Source organism: Salvelinus alpinus, chromosome 6 (assembly GCF_045679555.1).
Source record: "Salvelinus alpinus chromosome 6, SLU_Salpinus.1, whole genome shotgun sequence".
Taxonomy (NCBI): Eukaryota; Metazoa; Chordata; class Actinopteri; order Salmoniformes; family Salmonidae; genus Salvelinus; species Salvelinus alpinus.
In genome coordinates this window covers 9191327-9213527 of record NC_092091.1, presented here as the reverse complement: position 1 = coordinate 9213527, position 22201 = coordinate 9191327, and the positions used below count along the sequence as shown (strand labels likewise).

At 41.8% G+C, this 22201-nt stretch overlaps 1 protein-coding gene across 1 annotated transcript; it reads right to left on the bottom strand.

The window, feature by feature from the left end:
* Positions 1-1085: 1085 nt before the first annotated feature.
* LOC139578084 (aquaporin-9-like) lies at positions 1086-21743 on the bottom strand. The gene is made up of 6 exons (XM_071405269.1): positions 20825-21743; positions 19866-19992; positions 18371-18508; positions 17666-17784; positions 10488-10705; positions 1086-3173 (listed from the first exon to the last, which is right to left on the bottom strand). The coding sequence occupies exons 1-6, from the start codon at positions 20924-20926 to the stop codon at positions 2963-2965; spliced, it is 915 nt and encodes a 304-aa protein (XP_071261370.1). The 5' UTR covers positions 20927-21743; the 3' UTR covers positions 1086-2962.
* Positions 21744-22201: the final 458 nt, after the last annotated feature.

Here is a 22201-nt window from a genome sequence, read left to right as displayed (position 1 = left end):
GTTGTAGAAACATCTCAAGGATGATCAATGGAAACAGGAAGCACCTGAGCTCAATTTACAGTCTCATAGCAAAGATTCTGAATACGTAAATAAGGTATTTTCTCTTTTTTATTTTTAATACATTTGCTAATATTTCTAAATACCTGTTTTCGTTTTGTCATTATAGGATATTGTGTGTAGATTGATGAGGAATTTTTTATTTATTTAATTCATTTTAGAATAAGGCTGTAACGTAACAAAATGTGGAAAAAGTCAAGGGGTCTGAATACTTTCAGAATGCAGTGTAATATTATAGATTCAATAAACAAAGGAATGAACAGAAAGTCCCTCCTACCATGATAATTTGAATGAGAGGCAGACGTAGACCTATCCACAGCCTGCATACCTCCTATACTCTTAGAAACAAAGATGCTATCTAGACCCTGAAACGGTTCGTCGGCTGTCCCCATAGGACAACCCTTTGAAGAAGGCGTTTTGGTTCCAGGTAGAACCCTTTTGGGTTCCATGTAAAACCCTTTACATAGAGAGTTCTACATGGAACCCAAAAGAGTTCTAAATGGAACCAAAAAGGGTTCTACCTGGAACCAAAAAGGGTTCTACCTGGAACTAAAAAGGGTTGTCCTATGGGGACAGCCGAAGAACCCTTTTGGAACCCTTTTTTCTAAAAGTGAATAACTCCCGACTGTCCTCTGGAGGAACACTAGAGCCTCGTCCAGCCTGTGTAGTGCCTTGTACACCAGGCCCATGTTGAAATAGAGGTCTCCATTGAATCATTGTGGTTTATTCTGTCACATTACAGAACAGGAGCCTTTATGAGTCTGTCTGGTTATAAATGAATGGCCAAAAGTGATGGCATTATGCAACAGGTTTTCTACCCACAAACTTTATCAGTGTGTGTTTTGCGCCAAGCCTGGTTCCATATCTATTTAACTCCTATGGTTGTTGTCATGTAAAGGCCCAAAGGAGTTGTCAAGACAACACAAACAGATCTGGGACCAGGCTATTTTGCTCCTCGGTGCCATGATAACAAGTTTTACTTAAAAAATACAAGACACCATTTTTTAAATATTTTTTTTATTATGCATCCAAGTAATAATATTTGTTTACACAAACAGGAATACATTTGTCACATTGAAATAGTTTGGATACTATTTCCATGACAACAATACAAAATCAAAAACAGAAAAAGCACAACAATAAACAAACATAATAATTGAATATTATACAATGGCAACAAAACTTTAACTGCCATACATGAAATTCATGAATTGTAACAGTAGTTGTTGTTATATTTGTTATTTCTCATGGTTTCCTTAGATACGCACGTGGTCTCTTTCAGTGCACAGAGTATGAAGTGTATGGTCAAAATTGCAATCTAAAGCCTACATTAAAGCTATACCTTCTGCAATTACAACACAGACATTACTACAACAACAAAAATGTCATCAAATGGGTCTGGGTTAATTGTCTGCATGAACCTCATTTACATAAAACTAGCAGAGGTGTAGTCCAAATGGAATCTCATTTACATAAACCTGACAGAGGTCTAGTCCAAATGGAATCTCATTTACATAAAACTGACAGAGGTGTAGTCCAAATGGAATCTCATTTACATAAAACTGACAGAGGTGTAGTCCAAATGGAATCTCATTTACATAAAACTGACAGAGGTGTAGTCCAAATGGAATCTCATTTACATAAAACTGACAGAGGTGTAGTCCAAATGGAATCTCATTTACATAAAACTGACAGATGTGTAGTCCAAATGGAATCGTAAAGGGCGAAATATTATATATACATAATATTACTTTTCCAGTGTTGCGGATTGCTACATATAAGCACATCATTATGAACTAACCATTCTGTATCTTTACCTATTTAAACAGTAGCAATAACCTGTTCTACAGGGTTTCTCCATGTAGACTGACTATTGGAGCGCCCATCAGCAGAGGGCTAAAAGGCCTTGTACTGTGATCAGTCACTCATACGTAGCACACTGGTCTGGTTACTAAAGGCTATGACATGTAACAACAGGCTATAAACCGTACTCTGATCGTTCACTCATACGTAGCATACTGGTCTGGTTACTAAAGGCTATGACATGTAACAACAGGCTATAAACCGTACTCTGATCAGTCACTCATACGTAGCATACCGGTCTGGTTACTAAAGGCTATGACATGTAACAACAGGCTATAAACCGTACTCTGATCAGTCACTCATACGTAGCACACTGGTCTGGTTACTAAAGGCTATGACATGTAACAACAGGCTATAAACCGTACTCTGATCGTTCACTCATACGTAGCATACTGGTCTGGTTACTAAAGGCTATGACATGTAACAACAGGCTATAAACCGTACTCTGATCGTTCACTCATACGTAGCACACTGGTCTGGTTACTAAAGGCTTTGACATGTAACAACAGGCTATAAACCGTACTCTGATCAGTCACTCATACGTAGCATACCGGTCTGGTTACTAAAGGCTATGACATGTAACAACAGGCTATAAACCGTACTCTGATCGTTCACTCATACGTAGCATACCGGTCTGGTTACTAAAGGCTATGACATGTAACAACAGGCTATAAACCGTACTCTGATCGTTCACTCATACGTAGCATACTGGTCTGGTTACTAAAGGCTATGACATGTAACAGGTTATAACTCTTCTACTCCCTCTACCACAGGATTTCACCATAGCACACTGAGAGAGCAACCCTGTCCTTTGTGTGTGTGTGTGTGTGTGTGTGTGTGTGTGTGTGTGTGTGTGTGTGTGTGTGTGTGTGTGTGTGTGTGTGTGTGTGTGTGTGTGTGTGTGTGTGTGTGTGTGTGTGTGTATATGGCTCCCAACATGACATTCCTCTCCTGATTGACTTTACAGTAACATTGATCTGAACCAGACAGACGGACGTTTTCTTTTATAGTCCTTGACAAGTGAATGAATCTCTCTGACTCTTTAACTCATGGTAATCATCTCATATTTGTCCTTAAGACTGCTGTCCTCCTCCAGATCCTCTTCCTCCTCTTCGTCCTCCTCCTCTTCCTCCTCGTGGGGTTTCTCAGGCTGTTTGTGATGCATCTCGATGAACAGGAAGTAGACCAGGGCCCCGACCACGCCCCCTATCATCGGCCCCGCCACCGGGACCCACCACCAGTAGTCTGACGTGCTGTGTATAGATAGGCACACATATATACACACACATTACAAGAACACATAACACATGCAATAGATGAAGGTATAAGAACAAATTATCCAGCTGTCCTTCTGGATAATGCTGTGACGCGTCTAGCCACACTTATAAATACTTTCTTAAGCCTTGTACAGTGCATTCGGAAAGTATTCAGACCCCTTGACTTTTTCCACATTTTGTTACGTTACAGCCTTACTCTAAAAATGGATTAAATAGTTTTTATCCCCCTCATCAATCTACACACAATACCCCATAGTGACAAAGCAAAAACAGTTTTTTTTAATGTTTGCAAATGTATTACAAATTAAAATATGAAATATGACATTTACATAAGTAGATTGAAGCACCTTTGGCAGTGATTACAGCCTCGAGTCTTCTTGGGTATGACGGTACAAGCTTGGCACACATGTATTTTGGGAGTTTCTCCCATTCTTCTCTGCAAATCCTCTGAAGCTTTGTCAGGTTGGATGGAGAGCATCACTGCACAGCTATTTTCAGGTCTCTCCAGAGATATCCGATCGTGTTCAAGTCCGGGCTTTCGCTGGGCCACTCGAGGACATTCAGAGACTTGTCCCGAAGCCACTCCTGCGTTGTCTTGGCTGTGTGCTTCGGGTCATTGTCCTGTTGGAAGGTGAACCTTCGCCCCAGTCTGAGGTCCTGAACACTCTGGAGCAGGCTTTCATCAAGGATCTCTCTGTACTTTGCTCTGTTCTTCTTTCCCTCAATCCTGACTAGTCTCCCAGTCCCTGCCACTGAAAAACATCCCCACTGCATGATGCTGCCACCACCATGCTTCACCGTAGGGATGGTGCCAGGTTTCCTCCAGACGTGACACTTGGCATTCAGACCAAAGTGTTCAATCTTGGTTTCATCAGACCAGAGAATCTTGTTTCTCATGGTCTGAGAGTCCTTTAGGTGCCTTTTGGCAAACTCCAAGCGGGCTGTCATGTGCCTTTTACTGAGGAGTGGCTTCCGTCTGGCCACTCTACCATAAAGGCCTGATTGGTGGAGTGCTGCAGAGATGGTTGTTCTTCTGGAAGGTTCTCCCATCTCCACAGAGGAACTCTGGAGACTATTATAGGTAATACTCAGTAGGGTCTGTAGAATGTACAGTCGGAAGTTTACATACACCTCAGCCAAATACATCTAAACTCAGTTTTTCACAATTCCTGAATGTGAAATGTCAGAATAATAGCTGAGAGAATGATTTATTTCAGCTTTTATTTCTTTCATCACATTCCCAGTGGGTCGGAAGTTTACATACACTCAATTGGTATTTGGTAGCATTGCCTTTAAATTGTTTAACTTGGGTCAAACGTTTCGGGTAGCCTTCCACAAGCTTCCCACAATAAGTTGGGTGAATTTTGGCCCATTCCTCCTGACAGAGCTGGTGTAACTGAGTCAGGTTTGTAGGCCTCCTTGCTCGCACACGCTTTTTCAGTTCTGCCCACAAATTTTTCTATAGGATTGAGGTCAGGGCTTTGTGATGGCCACTCCATTACCTTGACTTTGTTGTCCTTAAGCCATTTTGCCACAACTTTGGAAGTATGTTTGGGGTCATTGTCCATTTGGAAGACCCATTGGCAACCAAGCTTTAACTTCCTGACTGATGTCTTGAGATGTTGCTTCAATATATCCACATCATTTTCCTCCCTCATGATGCCATCTATTTTGTGAAGTGCACCAGTCCCTCTCGCAGCATAGCACCCCCACAACATGATGCTGCCACCCCCGTGCTTCACGGTTGGGATGCTGTTCTTCGGCTTGCAAGGATCCCCCTTTTTCCTCCAAACATAACGATGGTCATTATGGCCAAACAGTTCTATTTTTGTTTCATCAGACCAGAGGACATTTCTCCAAAAAGTATGATCTTTGTTCCCGTGTGCAGTTGCAAACCATAGTCTGGCTTTTTTATGGTGGTTTTGGACCAGTGGCTTCTTCCTTGCTGAGTGGCCTTTCAGGTTATGTCGATATAGGACTCGTTTTACTGTGGATATACAGTGGGGAGAACAAGTATTTGATACACTGCCGATTTTGCAGGTTTTCCTACTTACAAAGCATGTAGAGGTCTGTAATTTTTATCATAGGTACACTTCAACTGTGAGAGACGGAATCTAAAACAAAAATCCAGAAAATCACATTGTATGATTTTTAAATAATTAATTTGCATTTTATTGCATGACATAAGTATTTGATCACCTACCAACCAGTAAGAATTCCGGCTCTCACAGACCTGTTAGTTTTTCTTTAAGAAGCCCTCCTGTTCTCCACTCATTACCTGTATTAACTGCACCTGTTTGAACTCGTTACCTGTATAAAAGACACCTGTCCACACACAATCAAACAGATTCCAACCTCTCCACAATGGCCAAGACCAGAGAGCTGTGTAAGGACATCAGGGATAAAATTGTAGACCTGCACAAGGCTGGGATGGGCTACAGGACAATAGGCAAGCAGCTTGGTGAGAAGGAAACAACTGTTGGCGCAATTATTAGAAAATGGAAGAAGTTCAAGATGACGGTCAATCACCCTCGGTCTGGGGCTCCATGCAAGATTTCACCTCGTGGGGCATCAATGATCATGAGGAAGGTGAGGGATCAGCCCAGAACTACACGGCAGGACCTGGTCAATGACCTGAAGAGAGCTGGGACCACAGTCTCAAAGAAAACCATTAGTAACACACTACGCCGTCATGGATTAAAATCCTGCAGCGGACGCAAGGTCCCCCTGCTTAAGCCAGTGCATGTCCAGGCCTGTCTGAAGTTTGCCAATGACCATCTGGATGATCCAGAGGAGGAATGGGAGAAGGTCATGTGGTCTGATGAGACAAAAATAGAGCTTTTTGGTCTAACTCCACTCGCCGTGTTTGGAGGAAGAAGAAGTATGAGTACAACCCCAAGAACACCATCCCAACCATGAAGCATGGAGGTGGAAACATCATTCTTTGGGGATGCTTTTCTGCAAAGGGGACAGGACGACTGCACCGTATTGAGGGGAGGATGGATGGGGCCATGTATCGCAAGATCTTGGCCAACAACCTCCTTCCCTCAGTAAGAGCATTGAAGATGGGTCGTGGCTGGGTCTTCCAGCATGACAACGACACGAAGCACACAGCCATGGCAACTAAGGAGTGGCTCCGTAAGAAGCATCTCAAGGTCCTGGAGTGGCCTAGCCAGTCTCCAGACCTGAACCCAATAGAAAATCTTTGGAGGGAGCTGAAAGTCCGTATTGCCCAGCGACAGCCCCGAAACCTGAAGGATCTGGAGAAGATCTGTAGGGAGGAGTGGGCCAAAATCCCTGCTGCAGTGTGTGCAAACCTAGTCAAGAACTACAGGAAACGTATGATCTCTGTAATTGCAAACAAAGGTTTCTGTACCAAATATTAAGTTCTGCTTTTCTGATGTATCAAATACTTATGTCATGCAATAAAATGCAAATTAATTACTTAAAAATCATACAATGTGATTTTCTGGATTTTTGTTTTAGATTCCGTCTCTCATAGTTGAAGTGTACCTATGATAAAAATTACAGACCTCTACATGCTTTGTAAGTAGGAAAACCTGCAAAATCGGCAGTGTATCAAATACTTGTTCTCCCCACTGTAGATACTTTTGTACCTGTTTCCTCCAGCATCTTCACAAGGTCCTTTGCTGTTGTTCTGGGATTGATTTGCACTTTCGCACCAATGTACATTCATCTCCAGGAGACAGAACACGTCTCCTTCCTGAGCGGTATGGTGGCTGCGTGGTCCTATGGTGTTTATACTTGCGTACTATTCTTTGTACAGATGAACGTGGTACCTTCAGGCGTTTGGAAGGATAAAACAGACCTGTGGAGGTCTACAATTGTTTTTCTGAGGTCTTGGCTGATTTCTTTTGATTTCCCCATGATGTCAAGCTTAGAGGCACTGAGTTTGAAGGTAGGCCTTGAAATACATCCACAGGTACACCTCCAATTGACTCAAATGATGTCAATTAGCCTATCAGAAGCTTCTAAAGCCATGACATCATTTTCTGGAATTTTCCAAGCTGTTTAAGGGCACAGTCAACTTAGTGTATGTAAACTTCTGACCAACTGGAATTGTGAGACAGTGAATTATAAGTGAAATAATCTGTCTGTAAACAATTGTTGGAAAAATGACATGTGTCATGCACAAAGTAGATATCCTAACCGACTTGCCAAAACTATAGTTTGTTAACAAGAAATTTGTGGAGTGGTTGAAAAACGAGTTTTAATGACTCCAACCTAAGTGTATGTAAACTTCCGACTTCAACTGTATATACTTGAAAATGTATCAGTTGACCAATTCGGCACATTTGGGCAAACTCCTGGCAGACTTGATACAAAATATTGTGTAGTGACGTAATTATTCACTGGATCAGTCTGAAACTTTGCACACACCATGCTGCCATCTGTTGGCCAAAATCTAAATTACACTTAGACTCCTATCTGAATGTATGGCTCTTGCATTTCAAAGATGATGAAAAATATATATATATATAAAAAAACTCATGTTTTTTTGTTTGTATTAACTTTTACCAGATCTAATGTGTTATATTCTGCTATATTAATTTCACATTTCCACAAACTTCAAAGTGTTTCCTTTCAAATAGTATTGTAATGAAACAGGCAGGGAGCAGGTCTCGAACCCTCGACCTTCTAGCCCGAAGTCCAGCGCGCTATCAACTGTGCCACAAAAGCATGCTCAGAGTCGATTTCCGCGCTTATAAACCCAAGGTCGTTACACTACTCCCTCCTTTCAAAGAGTGCGTCCTCACGCTAGCTTGCGATTCTGCGTCTTACAGGAACGCGCTCACCGGCCAAGCACACGCACTGTCGTGGATGCAAGGTCCGATCACTTTTGACACCAATGTAATGAAACAGGCAGGCAGCAGGTCTCGAACCCTCAACCTTCTAGCCCGAAGTCCGGCGCGCTATCAACTGTGCCACAAAAGCATGCTCGGGCGGCAGAGTCGATTTCCGCGCTTATAAACCCAGGGTCGTCACAGTATCAAGAATATACATAAATGTGTCCTTATTTCAGGTTTTTTGTTCTGACATGCACTGTCAACTGTGAGACCTTATATAGACAGGTGTGTGTGCCTTTCCAAATCATGTCCAATCAATTGAATTTACCACAGATGGACTCCAATCAAGTTGTAGAAATATCTCAAGAATGATCAATGACAACGGGATGCACCAGAGCCAAATTTCGAGTCTCATAGCAACGGGTGTGAATACTTATGTAAATAAGGCATTTCTGTTTATTTTTAATACATTTGCAAACATTTCTAAAAACCTGTTTTCACTTCGTCATTATGGGGTATTGTGTGGAGATTGATGGAAAAAAAATGCTGTAGTGTAATAAAATGTGGAAAAAGTCAAAGGGTCTGAATACTTTCCTAATGCAGTATAAGTGCGGCTCGATGCGGCCATCACAGAATTACCCAGAAGGACAACTGTTTGTTTTTTACAGCACCATTATCATTTAAATCTCAGTCTACTTTCCAAGCTCCAAAGCTTTGAAAGTTCAATTCAATAGTAGGCAGGCAGTAACCCAACGGGGTAGCACAGAGCATGACAACAGATAATTAGCTAACATTGACTGCATGTGATGTGAGGTGTTGCTGTGCATGTGAGGTTATATAACACCAATCAACACAGGGTTGTTTTTTCACCTATCAATACCAGACAATCAAAGGACGATTTGATTAAAACGGTCAACTAATAATCAAGCTAGTTTTGGAATAGATCCAGTAAGTGGAACTAGAAGTTTGTGACACACTGGTCTAGTCTTTGATCGACATGAGTTACATGAACCCTTCTATATGAGTTACCTGAACACTTCTATATGAGTTACCTGAACCATTCTATATGAGTTACCTGAACCCTTCTATATGAGTTACCTGAACACTTCTATATGAGTTACCTGAACCCTTCTATATGAGTTACCTGAACCCTTCTATATGAGTTACCTGAACCCTTCTATATGAGTTACCTGAACACTTCTATATGAGTTACCTGAACACTTCTATATGAGTTACCTGAACCCTTCTATATGAGTTACCTGAACCCTTCTATATGAGTTACCTGAACACTTCTATATGAGTTACCTGAACACTTCTATATGAGTTACCTGAACCCTTCTATATGAGTTACCTGAACACTTCTATATGAGTTACCTGAACCCTTCTATATGAGTTACCTGAACCCTTCTATATGAGTTACCTGAACCCTTCTATATGAGTTACCTGAACCCTTCTATATGAGTTACCTGAACACTTCTATATGAGTTACCTGAACACTTCTATATGAGTTACCTGAACCCTTCTATATGAGTTACCTGAACCCTTCTATATGAGTTACCTGAACCCTTCTATATGAGTTACCTGAACACTTCTATATGAGTTACATGAACACTTCTATATGAGTTACCTGAACCCTTCTATATGAGTTACCTGAACACTTCTATATGAGTTACATGAACACTTCTATATGAGTTACCTGAACCCTTCTATATGAGTTACCCGAACACTTCTATATGAGTTACCTGAACCCTTCTATATGAGTTACCTGAACACTTCTATATGAGTTACCTGAACCCTTCTATATGAGTTACCTGAACCCTTCTATATGAGTTACCTGAACACTTCTATATGAGTTACCTGAACACTTCTATATGAGTTACCTGAACACTTCTATATGAGTTACCTGAACCCTTCTATATGAGTTACCTGAACCCTTCTATATGAGTTACCTGAACCCTTCTATATGAGTTACCTGAACCCTTCTATATGAGTTACCTGAACCCTTCTATATGAGTTACCTGAACATTTCTATATGAGTTACCTGAACCCTTCTATATGAGTTACCTGAACACTTCTATATGAGTTACATGAACCCTTCTATATGAGTTACCTGAACCCTTCTATATGAGTTACCTGAACATTTCTATATGAGTTACCTGAACCCTTCTATATGAGTTACCCAAACCCTTCTATATGAGTTAACCGAACCCTTCTATATGAGTTGCCTGAACACTTCTATATGAGTTACCTGAACCCTTCTATATGAGTTACCCAAACCCTTCTATATGAGTTACCTGAACCCTTCTATATGAGTTACCTGAACCCTTCTATATGAGTTACCCGAACACTTCTACCTGAAGACTCCCCAGTCTGCTACTGCAGTGAAGTGCCGTGGCCCCGGGTGTCTGGCAGGGTTGAGGGGGTACTTACCTCTAATCTTAGCCGCATATATTATATTATACAGTATTATATTATGAGTTACCTGAACACCTCCCAGCCCCAGCCTGCTACAGCAGTAAAGAGCCGTGGCCCCAGGTCCCTGGCAGGGTTGAGGGGGTACCCACAGTTCAGCCCCATGGACACCCCGATAGCCATGATGATCAGGCCGATGCACAGTGGCTCCATGCCCCTAGGGGCGCCGATGTTCTTCCCATCGCTGATGGCCAGGATACACAACACCAGCATGCCTGTTCCCGCTGCCTGGAGAGTACAATCAAAGAATACAGTATGAAGATAGGCCCGAATCCCTGTTCACGCTTGTCGGCGATGTCATGGCGATGTTGGCTAGCTAAGTGATCGGGGCTAACGGTCGTCTCACTGTGCATGTGAAGGCTGTCAAATGAAAGGCACTTCTTCGATATAAAGTTGTTTTTGACTCAAATAAAAACGTATTAGTTTGTCACTCACGAAGTTGGAGTAATAACATGTTCAACTACTGAAGACATCTTGAATCTTGGTTGTTCCTTTAGATTAAAAATAAATAAATCAACAATTAAGGAAGAGCTTTTCACTTCTCTCATTGACTTCTAAAACCCCGGACGGGTCTGCTTGGTCTGTTTCGGGAAACGCTCCCGGAAGTCTCTCAATGTTGCGCATCTGGGTTTAAAATCTCTGTGGTAAGATGATTTCAAAAATAATTGTATTGTTGACAACAGCATTGGGTCAATTACATTTCAATTCAGTCAATTCAGGAAGGAAATGGACCCTGTTTGCTCATTTAAATAAAAGGACATTCAGTAACACCTGGTGATATTTTCAATTATTTTAATATTCCATCAAGTTACAAAGAAAATTGTTGAAATGTTATTCTTTATATTTGTTTGGAGAACATAATGTTATTCTTCATCCAGACTGCATCACATCCGGCTGTGATTGGGAGTCCCATAGGGTGGCGCACAATTGGCCCAGCGTCGTCCAGGTTTGGCCGAGGTAGGTCGTCATTGTAAATAATATATTTTTTTTAACTGACTTGCCTAGTTAAATAAAAAATGTAAAAATTAAAATATATATTTGTTGGGAGACCGTAATGTTATTCTTTATATTTGTTGGGAGAATAATGTTAATCTTTATATTTGTTGGGAAAACATTTCCACTGCCCTGCCACAAAAGGACCAGCTGACATCATGTCAGTGATTCTCTCGTTAACACAGGTGTGAGTGTTGACGAGGACAAGGCTGGAAATCACTCTGTCATACTGATTGAGTTCGAATAACAGACTGGAAGCTTCAAAAGGAGGGTGGTGCTTGGAATCATTGTTCTTCCTCTATCAAACATGGTTACCTGCAAGGAAACACGTGCCGTCATCATTGCTTTGCACAAAAAGGGCTTCACAGGCAAGGATATTGCACCAAATCAACCATTTATCGGATCATCAAGAACTTCAAGGAGAGCGGTTCAATTGTTGTGAAGAAGGCTTCAGGGCGCCCAAGAAAGTCCAGCAAGCGCCAGGACTGTCTCCTAAAGTTGATTCAGCTGCAGGATCGGGGCACCACCAGTACAGAAGTGTGAGTGCATCTGCACGCGCAGTGAGGCGAAGACTTTTGGAGGATGGCCTGGTGTCAAGAAGGGCAGCAAAGAAACCACTTATCTCCAGGAAAAACAACAGGGACAGACTGATATTCTGCAAAAGGTACAGGGATTGGACTGCTGAGGACTGTGTTAAAGTAATTTTCTCTGATGAATCCCCTTTCCGATTGTTTGGGGCATCCAGAAAAAAGCTTGTCCGGAGAAGACAAGGTGAACGCTACCATCAGTCCTGTGTCATGCCAACAGTAAAGCATCCTGAGACCATTCATGTGTGGGGTTGCTTCTCGGCCAAGGGAGTGGACTCACTCACAATTTTGCCTAAGAACACAGCCATGAATAAAGAATGGTACCAACACATCCTCCGAGAGCAACTTCTCCCAACCATCCAGGAACAGTTTGGTGACGAACAATGCCTTTTCCAGCATGATGGAGCACCTTGCCATAAGGCAAACGTGATAACTAAGTGGCTCGGGGAACAAAACATCGATATTTTGGGTCCATGGCCAGGAAACTCCCCAGAACTTGTGGTCAATCCTCAAGAGGCTGGGGTGGACAAACAAAAACCCACAAATTCTGACAAACTCCAAGCATCGATTATGCAAGAATGGGCTGCCATCAGTCAGGATGTGGCCCAGAAGTTCATTGACAGCATGCCAGGGCGGATTGCAGAGGTCTTGAAAAAGAAGGGTCAACACTGCAAATATTGACTCTTTGCATCAACTTCATGTAATTGTCAATAAAAGCCTTTGACACTTATGAAATGCTTGTAATTATACTTCAGTATTCCATAGTAACATCTGACAAAAATATCTAAAGACACTGAAGCAGCAAACTTTGTGGAAATTAATATTTGTCATTCTCAAAACTTTTGGTCACGACTGTACACACAACACCTCATAATGACAAAGCAAAAACTGATTTTTAGATATTTTTGCAAATGTATTAAATATAAAAAACTCAAATATCACATTTACATAATTATTCAGACCCTTTACTCAGTACTTTGTTGAAACACCTTTTGGCAGCGATTACAGCATCAAGTCTTCTTGGGTGTGAAGCTACAAGCTAGGCATACCTGTATTTGGCGAGTTTCTCCCATTCTTCTCTGCAGATCCTCTAAAGCTCTGTCAGGTTATTTTCATGTTTTTTTTCAGGCTGTTTTCAGGTCTCTCCCAGAGATGTTCGATCGGGTTCAAGTCCGGGCTCTGGCTGGGCCAATCAAGGATATTCAGAGACTTGTCCCGAAGTCACTCCTGCATTGTCTTGGCTGTGTGCTTAGGGTCATTGTCCTGTTGGAAGGTGAACCTTCGCCCCAGTCTGAGGTCCTGAGCGCTCTGGAACAGGTTTTCATCAAGGATCTCTCTGTACTTTGCTCCATTCATCTTTCCCTCAAGCCTGACTAGTCTCCCAGTCCCTGCCACTGAAAAACATCCCCACAGCATATTGCTGCCATCACCTTGCTTCACTGTAGGGATGGTGCCAGGTTTCCTCCAGACATGAACCTTGGCATTCAGGTCAAAGAGTTCAATCTTGGTTACATCAGATCAGATAATCTTGTTTCTCATATTCTGAGAGTTCTTTAGGAGCCTTTTTTGCAAACTCCAAGCGGGCTGTCATGTGCCTTTTACTGAGGAGTGGCTTCCGTCTGGCCACTCTTACCATAAAGGCCTGATTGGTGGAGTGCTGCAGAGATGGTTGTCCTTCTGGAAGGTTCTGCCATCTCCATAGAGGAACTCTGGTGCTCTGTCAGAGTGACCAGAGGGTTCTTGGTCACCTCCCTGACAAAGTCAAGGGGTCTGAATACTTTCCGTTTGCACTGTATAGTATTTTTTGGTCTTAACTATTACAGATCATGGCCTTTTAAACCCACCCCTCACCTGCTTTCAGCACATCCCACCTATCATCGTAAAGCTACTCTCAGCCCATCCCACCTGTCATCGTAAAGCTACTCTCAGCCCATCCCACCTATCATCGTAAAGCTACTCTCAGCCCATCCCACCTATCATCGTAAAGCTACTCTCAGCCCATCCCACCTGTCATCGTAAACCAGACTTATGATCTCCATCTGCAATATATATTTTTAAACTGTGCTGTTTTACATAAATTCTGAACCTTTATAATCACATAGTATTTACAGATAGTCAAATATGAATCTTTAATATACAGACGGTGTGTATATTATATTGTTGATTGATTGACTATGAGTTTCCAATGCTATTTGTACGGTTCCTTTCATGTAATTGTATAGATTTTTCAGCCGCTCTTAAACCTGTGACCAGAAACAAGCTACATAGGGACAATACCAAAAGAAGTGATCTAATGATTCTGTCTCTTTGCATCAAAATATGCAGAGCTGGGATAAATAAATAAAATTTAAATAAATGGTTGCATGCCCCATATACAGGACATAATATTCTGTAGGTGGCAAGAATGTTACATTATCATTTAAATTGAGTGTTGCTTTGTGTATCAATTCATAAACGATGTACCATGAAAACGGAACATCGAAAATCTCTTCCCACCTATTTTGCAACCTGTATGGCGCCGCTGTCAACATTTTGGTTCTCAAATGAAACTGGTACACAGAGACTTCAGAAAGTGCTCATACCCCTTGACTTATTCCACATTTTGTTGTGTTACAGCCTGAATTCAAAATTGATTAAATATATTAATTATTTTCACCCATCTACACACAATACTCCATCCCATAATGATAAAGTGAAAACATGTTTTTAGAAATGTTTTAAAATTTATTGAAAATTAAATACAGAAATATCTCATTTACATAAGTATTTACACCCCTGAGTCTCAGTACATGTTTGAATCAGCTTTGCACACGTGGATTGTACAATATTTGCACATTAAACAATTCTTCAAGCTCTATCAAGTTAGTTGTTGATCATTGCTAGACAGCCATTTCCAAGTCTTACCATAGATTTTCAAGCCGATTAAAGTCAAAACTGTAACTAGGCCACTCAGGAGCATTCAATGTCATATTGGTAACCAACTTTAGCCTTGTGTTTTAGGTTATTGTCCTGCTGAAAGTTGAATTTGAAGTTGAATTTGTCAACAACCCATTTTATGTTGGAAAGCAGACAGAACTAGGTTTTCCTCTAAGATTTTGCCTGTGCTTAGCTCTATTCCATTTATTTTTTATCCTAAAAAACTCCCTAGCCCTTGACGATGACAAGCATACCCATAACATGATGTGGCCACCACCATGCTTGAAAATATGAAGAGTGGTACTCAGTGATGTGTTGCGTTGGATTTGCCCCAAACATAACACTTTTGTATTCAGAACATGAAGTTAATTTCTTTGCCATATTTTTTTGCAGTTTTACTTTAGTGCCTTATTGCAAACAGGACGCATGTTTTGGAATATTTGTATTCTGTACAGGCTTCCTTCATTTAACTCTGTCATTTAGGTTAGTATTGTGGAGTAACTACAAAGGTGTTGATTGATCCTCAGTTTTCTCCTGTCGCAGCCATTTGTACTAGTCTACTGGAGAACCAGTTCGTATTTAAATATAAACATTTGTATGACTGAAGCTTTTAGTGGGAAACTAATTTTCATTATATAAACATGCACGTTTAATTTAGTCTGGTTGGCATTCCAAATCAAGTTAAATATTTTTTGCTCATATAATTTAAAAAAAAGCACCATAAAGAAATAAGTAAACTGTGATATGATAAAATACAGGTATTTTCCCTCCATGGTTGCAAGATCTTGTTTATTTTTTCGCTAACTTTCTATTGAAATTTGTTGTAGTGAGTTAATTTATATATTTCGGGATATGAATGCCAAGTATGTCTTCTTCACCGTCAGACCATTTTATTGATAAACTACAGGGTGATGTAAAAGTTGTGTATTTTAATGATGCCATAAGTAATATGGTACACTTATCATAATTAGGTTTAAGTCCAGAGAGGTTAGAGAAATATTCCAGATTCTCAATGAGATTGTGCATCCAGTGCAGGGATCCAGATTCCAGATTTAAGAGAGAACAGAACTTGAGTCACTGGCATAGATTGACACTTTTGTTTTTAAGCCCTGGATTTTTAACCCCTTGATATTATTGTTGGTTCTGATACCTAACATTTTGATGGCCAGAGCCAATAGATACTGAGACAATGTACAACCTTGTTTTTGTCCTTTTGACAGTTCAATACTTTCTGAGACGTAGCCATTATTTACTATTTTACACCTAGAGTTACTATACATAACTTTAACCCATTGTATAAGAGATTCTCCTAAATAAAAATATATCAATTCTAGTTGTACTTTATCAAAGACCTTTTCAAAGTCAGCTATGAATACCAGGCCTGATTTACCAAATGTTTCATAGTGTTCTATTGTTTCAAGTACTTGTCTTATATTATCTCCAATGTATCGTCCATGTAAACAACCTGTCTGATTAGGATGAATAATATCCGACAATACCTTTTTAATTCTATGCGCCCTGCATTTTGTTAAAATGTTTGCATCACAACACTGAAGTGTAAAGGGGCCTCCAATCTTTTTAATGGACCGGATCTTTATATTTCCCACTGTGATCCTGTTTCAGTAATAATGAAATAAGACCTTCTTGTTGAGTGTCTGATAATCTACCATTTTATATGAGTGGTTAAAACACGCTAATAGTGGATCTTTGAGTACATCAAAAAAAAGTTTATTATAACTCGAGCCCTGGAGTTTTTCCAGACTGTTCCTCCTCTGTAATTTGGACTTCATATGAGTCTTTCTTTATTAGCTTTTAATTTCACATTATTATTAAGGGGAAAAAGTCATTATAAGTAACATCCTTCAGTGGTGATGTTATTCTTTATATTTGTTGGGAGAACGTAATGTCTAAGACAGGATGCAACACCATCGTGATTGTTACTGTGTTGTGTCTGTGTTGATGTTAAAGTGTTTTAAGTAGGTAAGTGTGAACATCAGAACAAGGGTCATTGGCCCCAAAACCCAGCTAACGAGGGGATGTGATGTGTAGGAAAGTGGGACAATCAATTTGCATTAGCAACATGTCCCAGAGATCTGGGGATGTAAAGGTTTAATGGCCTAACTCTGACAAAACATTGTGTAACTACTGGTAACTAGAGCAGGCTGGAGTACCAGAGGGGTTGTCTCTCCTCTCAACCCCTTGATTTTGTCTCGCCTGGTTTGCCTAGGTGGTGTTCATTAAGGCACGCAACGGACATTTTTTTGCAACAAAAAACTAAAATGTATAGGTAGTAGGTAGGTAGTCCCTCAGAGAATTTTGATCTGTGTGGTGACTAATGAACATAATGCTGGTCGCTCCCCCTGGTCGCCCTCCCTGGTCTCTCTCCCTCCCTGGTCTCTCTCTCTCCCCCTGGTCTCTCTCTCTCCCCCCTGGTCTCTCTCTCCCCCTGGTCTCTCTCTCCCCCCGGTCTCTCTCTCCCTCCCGGTCTCTCTCTCCCTCCCGGTCTCTCCCTCCCGGTCTCTCTCTCCCTCCCCGGTCTCTCTCTCCCTCCCCGGTCTCTCCCCTGGTCTCTCTACCCCCTGGTGTCTCTCATCGTGACCCTTGACCTTGTCTCACCTGATCTATGAGGCCATCTACGATGGTTAGGGACCTGGCACAGTAGGATGCAACACACACACGCACACACTCTTACCTGGTCTATGAGTCCTCCGAGGATGGTCAGGGACCTGGCAGGGTAAGAGGCAAAGATGTGACCGGTGGCGTTAATACCAGTCACTGATAAAATCCCATTGGTGAAGTCCATGAACGCATCTACATGGATGACAATGTCACAGTTAGAAAACAAAACTTAGCCATTCTTAAGATGAAAAGATAACAGCACATATTGATAAGACGATGGACGTTTGCTTCAAAAATTGATCTTCTATTGCACCTTGGTTAGAAAGCGGGATAGCGACAGCTTCTGTACATCCAGAGCACATGACAACAGTTCATAACAACAGTTCATAACAGAAGTTCATAACAGCAGTTAATAACATTGGTTGTTCATAACAAACATGTAAAATATGTTTGTTTGGCAGGAAATATGAGTTAAGCCAGTTGACCTGATTTGTTACAATACGCCCCAAGGCTTTTAAACATGTGGAATCTGTTGGAACAGTTCCATGGGCATTTGGTCCTCAACAACTCTGCAGCAACAGATCACCGTGGTGATAGCAGAATGCAGAAATGTGTTGTTTGTTGTATCACAGTAAGCATTTATTAAATAATCGCATTCCGGGAGCAGAAAAACAGTGAGCAGACATTCCCCTTTTTCTATTGGCTTATTCTACTGTCCAACTCCTGTTATTACTTTCGATGTGCGTAACAGAATGCAGACCATGACCACGCTACTCACCATAATACAGCCCAAAGACTGCAGCAGCTCCAGCGAAAGCACCAAGGAACTGAGCGATGACATAGACGGGAAACTTATAGAACTTGAGTTTTCCCAGGATCACCATGGCCAAGGAGACAGCAGGGTTCACATGGGCTCCTGGGAGAGAAGAGAGAGCCAGGCTCTATCTCAATGATTCTTCCTTCTGATTCCTCCCCATCCTATCTCCTTGCCTCCTTCTCAACCATATTGAAGAAGGTCAAAAAGGTTCTTCCCCCTCAAGATCTTCTTCTCCAATAAGTTTTGAGAAGGAAGCCGAGGAGAAAGGATGGGAGAAATGACGGAAAGATGAATTGAGAATGAGCCAGTGAAAGAGGAGAGAGGTTGGGGAGGTTGGAAAGATAGCCGTCTACACTATTAGATGAAGAGACATATTACAGATATATGCTCTCACTATAACGTAATTCCAGCGGCTGAAATTACTGCTAAGTGACATATATTAAGACCAGCTATACTCCCGGTCTCTTTTCACAATATTTAAAATGCACGAGCATGATCTTAAACCTGCATGATGTTACTGTTACTGTTGGTACGCAATTAATCTCATTTTCAATCCCTCTCTGTGAACTATTTGCTGTATTCACGATCAGCCTTGCAGTGTGTTGGAGCCGAGATAGATCTCTGTCATAGAGAGGCCACTGCCTAAGATCAATGGAGTTTGTAGGACATTTACTGCCCGAGGTTATGAATGGCCTGGATGGGGCTGGAACAAAGCAGGGCTATGGGTGAGAAATCAATCGCTAGTTCAGATGTATTAACTGTGAACTGGAGCTGGCACGTTCTGCATCGGTCTAGAACGTGAGCTGACAACATGACTGTTGACAGGGTGCAGGGGGGGTTATGTTGTCAGATGAACTAAATTACTCTAAAGGAAATGCCTCGTGTTACAATGTTATCATCAAACAATTCAAATGTCTTAACGTTTCACTTCAGTAAGCCTCCAGTCAGACTGTGTGTGTGTGTGTGTGTGTGTGTGTGTGTGTGTGTGTGTGTGTGTGTGTGTGTGTGTGTGTGTGTGTGTGTGTGTGTGTGTGTGTGTGTCTGTGTGTGTACACAGTAGGTTCCAGGAACTTTTAAAAAACTATTGGTTTAATTGAGATGGCATCCCTCATTGATTGAACTGAATTCCAATATCTCATTTGAAAAGGCATTGATCCCTGCAAACTCCAATTAATAACAAAACACCATTCATTGCATAATAGTACAAATGCATTGTGAATCTTTGTTTTTGTCTGTACCTCATTCAGCCATGTATTGGGTTGGGCTGATAATTTCACTGGGAGGTAGACATCTTTGATACAGCTTTACTGCAACATTAAACTCCGGCAAAATGGCAGAGAGAGTTTGTCACATTAAAAATGCACCGTTGCTTCAGAACAGGCATTTTTTTTTTTTAAGTATATTTTTAAACGCACTTAATTGTAGTGTGATTATTATAATGTGATATGATAATTACCTGACACTCCTCCGGCCACGTACACTGCCATCATCAGTCCTACAGAGAAGCCTATATGGATGGTGAGAGTCTCCCCCATGGCATTACGACTCAGGACCGTCTGAGCAACAGACCCAACGCCAAACAACTAACACAGGAGATGAGGAGAGGGAAGAAGAGAGGGAGAGGGAAGAAGAGAGGGAAGAGAGGGAGAGGGAAGGAGAGTTAGTCCGGGTCTAGCCAAGCAAATAGTATTGTACTGAATGGGATTAATGTCTATCAGTTACATTTAGTTTGTAAGAATTTTAATTAATTCTGATTACACTTTACTCACTTTACAAATTTTTACTAACCCTAATCCAATCATAATCCTAACCCTAATCCAATCATAATCCTAACCCTAATCCAATCATAATCCTAACCCTAATCCAATCATAATCCTAACCCTAATCAAATCATAATACTAACCCTAATCCAATCATAATCCTAACCTTAATTTAATGATAATCCTAACACTAATTTAATTCTAACCCTAATCCAATCATAATCCTAACCCTAATCCAATGATAATCCTAACACTAATTTAATTCTAACCCTAACCTAATTGGGGTGGCAGGTAGCCTAGAGGTTAGAGTGTTGGGCCAGTAACCGAAAGGCTGCTAAATCGAATCCCCAAACTGACAAAATCTGTCGTTCTGCTCCTGAACAGGGCAGGCCGTCATTGTAAATAAGAATTTGTTCTTAACTGACTTGCCTAGTTAAATAAAATATAATACTAATCTAAACCTAATTGAATCATAATCCTACCCTTAATTGAATCATAATCCTACCCTTAATTGAATCATAATCATGTGAAATAGCATAATTTTTTTTAAATGTAATTGCTCAATAAGATAACTGATATTGAGAGGTTACAAATTGCCCTTGTAAGGCAATTTCTCACCAAAACACATATTGAATATGAAACCAGCAGTACTTACAACCAAGATAAAAGTCCCCAGAAACTCAGCCAGGAACTCCTTGAGTATCCCATGTTTTAGAGCATAGCGTTGCCTCATAGTTCTCCTGTGTTTCATCTCCATGTATCACCGTGCCAACGCGCTGTCAAAACTGACAGTTGTCCAACAGTCTCAGTGTCTCTAGAGCATCGCTAGATTCCCACCATCTCCAGACACTCCCACGTCCACTACCCCTACCAGACACTCCCACGTCCACTACCCCTACTAGACACTCCCACATCCTCTACCCCTACCAGACACTCCCATGTCCTCTACCCCTACAAGACACTCCCACGTTCTCTACCCCTACAAGACACTCCCACGTCCACTACCCCTACAAGACACTCCCACGTCCACTACCCCTACAAGACACTCCCACGTTCTCTACCCCTACAAGACACTCCCACGTCCACTACCCCTACCAGACACTCCCACGTCCTCTACCTCTACCAGACACTCCCACGTCCTCCACCTCTACCAGACACTCCCACTACCCCTACCAGACACTCCCACGTCCTCCACCTCTACCAGACACTCCCACTACCCCTACCAGACACTCCCACGTCCTCTACCCCTACCAGACACTCCCACTACCTCTACCAGACACTCCCACGTCCTCTACCCCTACCAGACACTCCCACGTCCTCTACCCCTACCAGACACTCCCATGTCCTCTACCCGTACCAGACACTCCCACTACCCCTACCAGACACTCCCATGTCCTCTACCCGTACCAGACACTCCCACTACCTCTACCAGACACTCCCACTACCCCTACCAGACACTCCCATGTCCTCTACCCGTACCAGACACTCCCACTACCTCTACCAGACACTCCCATGTCCTCTACCAGACACTCCCACGTCCACTACCCCTACCAGACACTCCCACGTCCACTACCCCTACCAGACACTCCCACGTCCACTACCCCTACCAGACACTCCCACGTCCACTACCCCTACCAGACACTCCCACCTCCACTACCCCTACCAGACACTCCCACGTCCTCCACCCCTACCAGACACTCCCACATCCACTACCCCTACTAGACACTCCCACATCCTCCACCCCTACCAGACACTCCCACATCCTCCACCCCTACCAGACACTCCCACGTCCTCCACCCCTACCAGACACTCCCACATCCTCTACCCCTACCAGACACTCCTACATCCTCCACCCCTACATGTCACTAGTCTACACCCATTCAGCATGTCTCAGAGTGAGACCAGGGGGGTAAAAAAAAAAAAATTGGCATTTTGGGGCTAAAATTAGTTCAATAGATATTGAAAGTTCTGGATGAGAGCGGTAAAAGGATAATGACATTAGAACATTTTAATACTTTCAAACAGTAACATA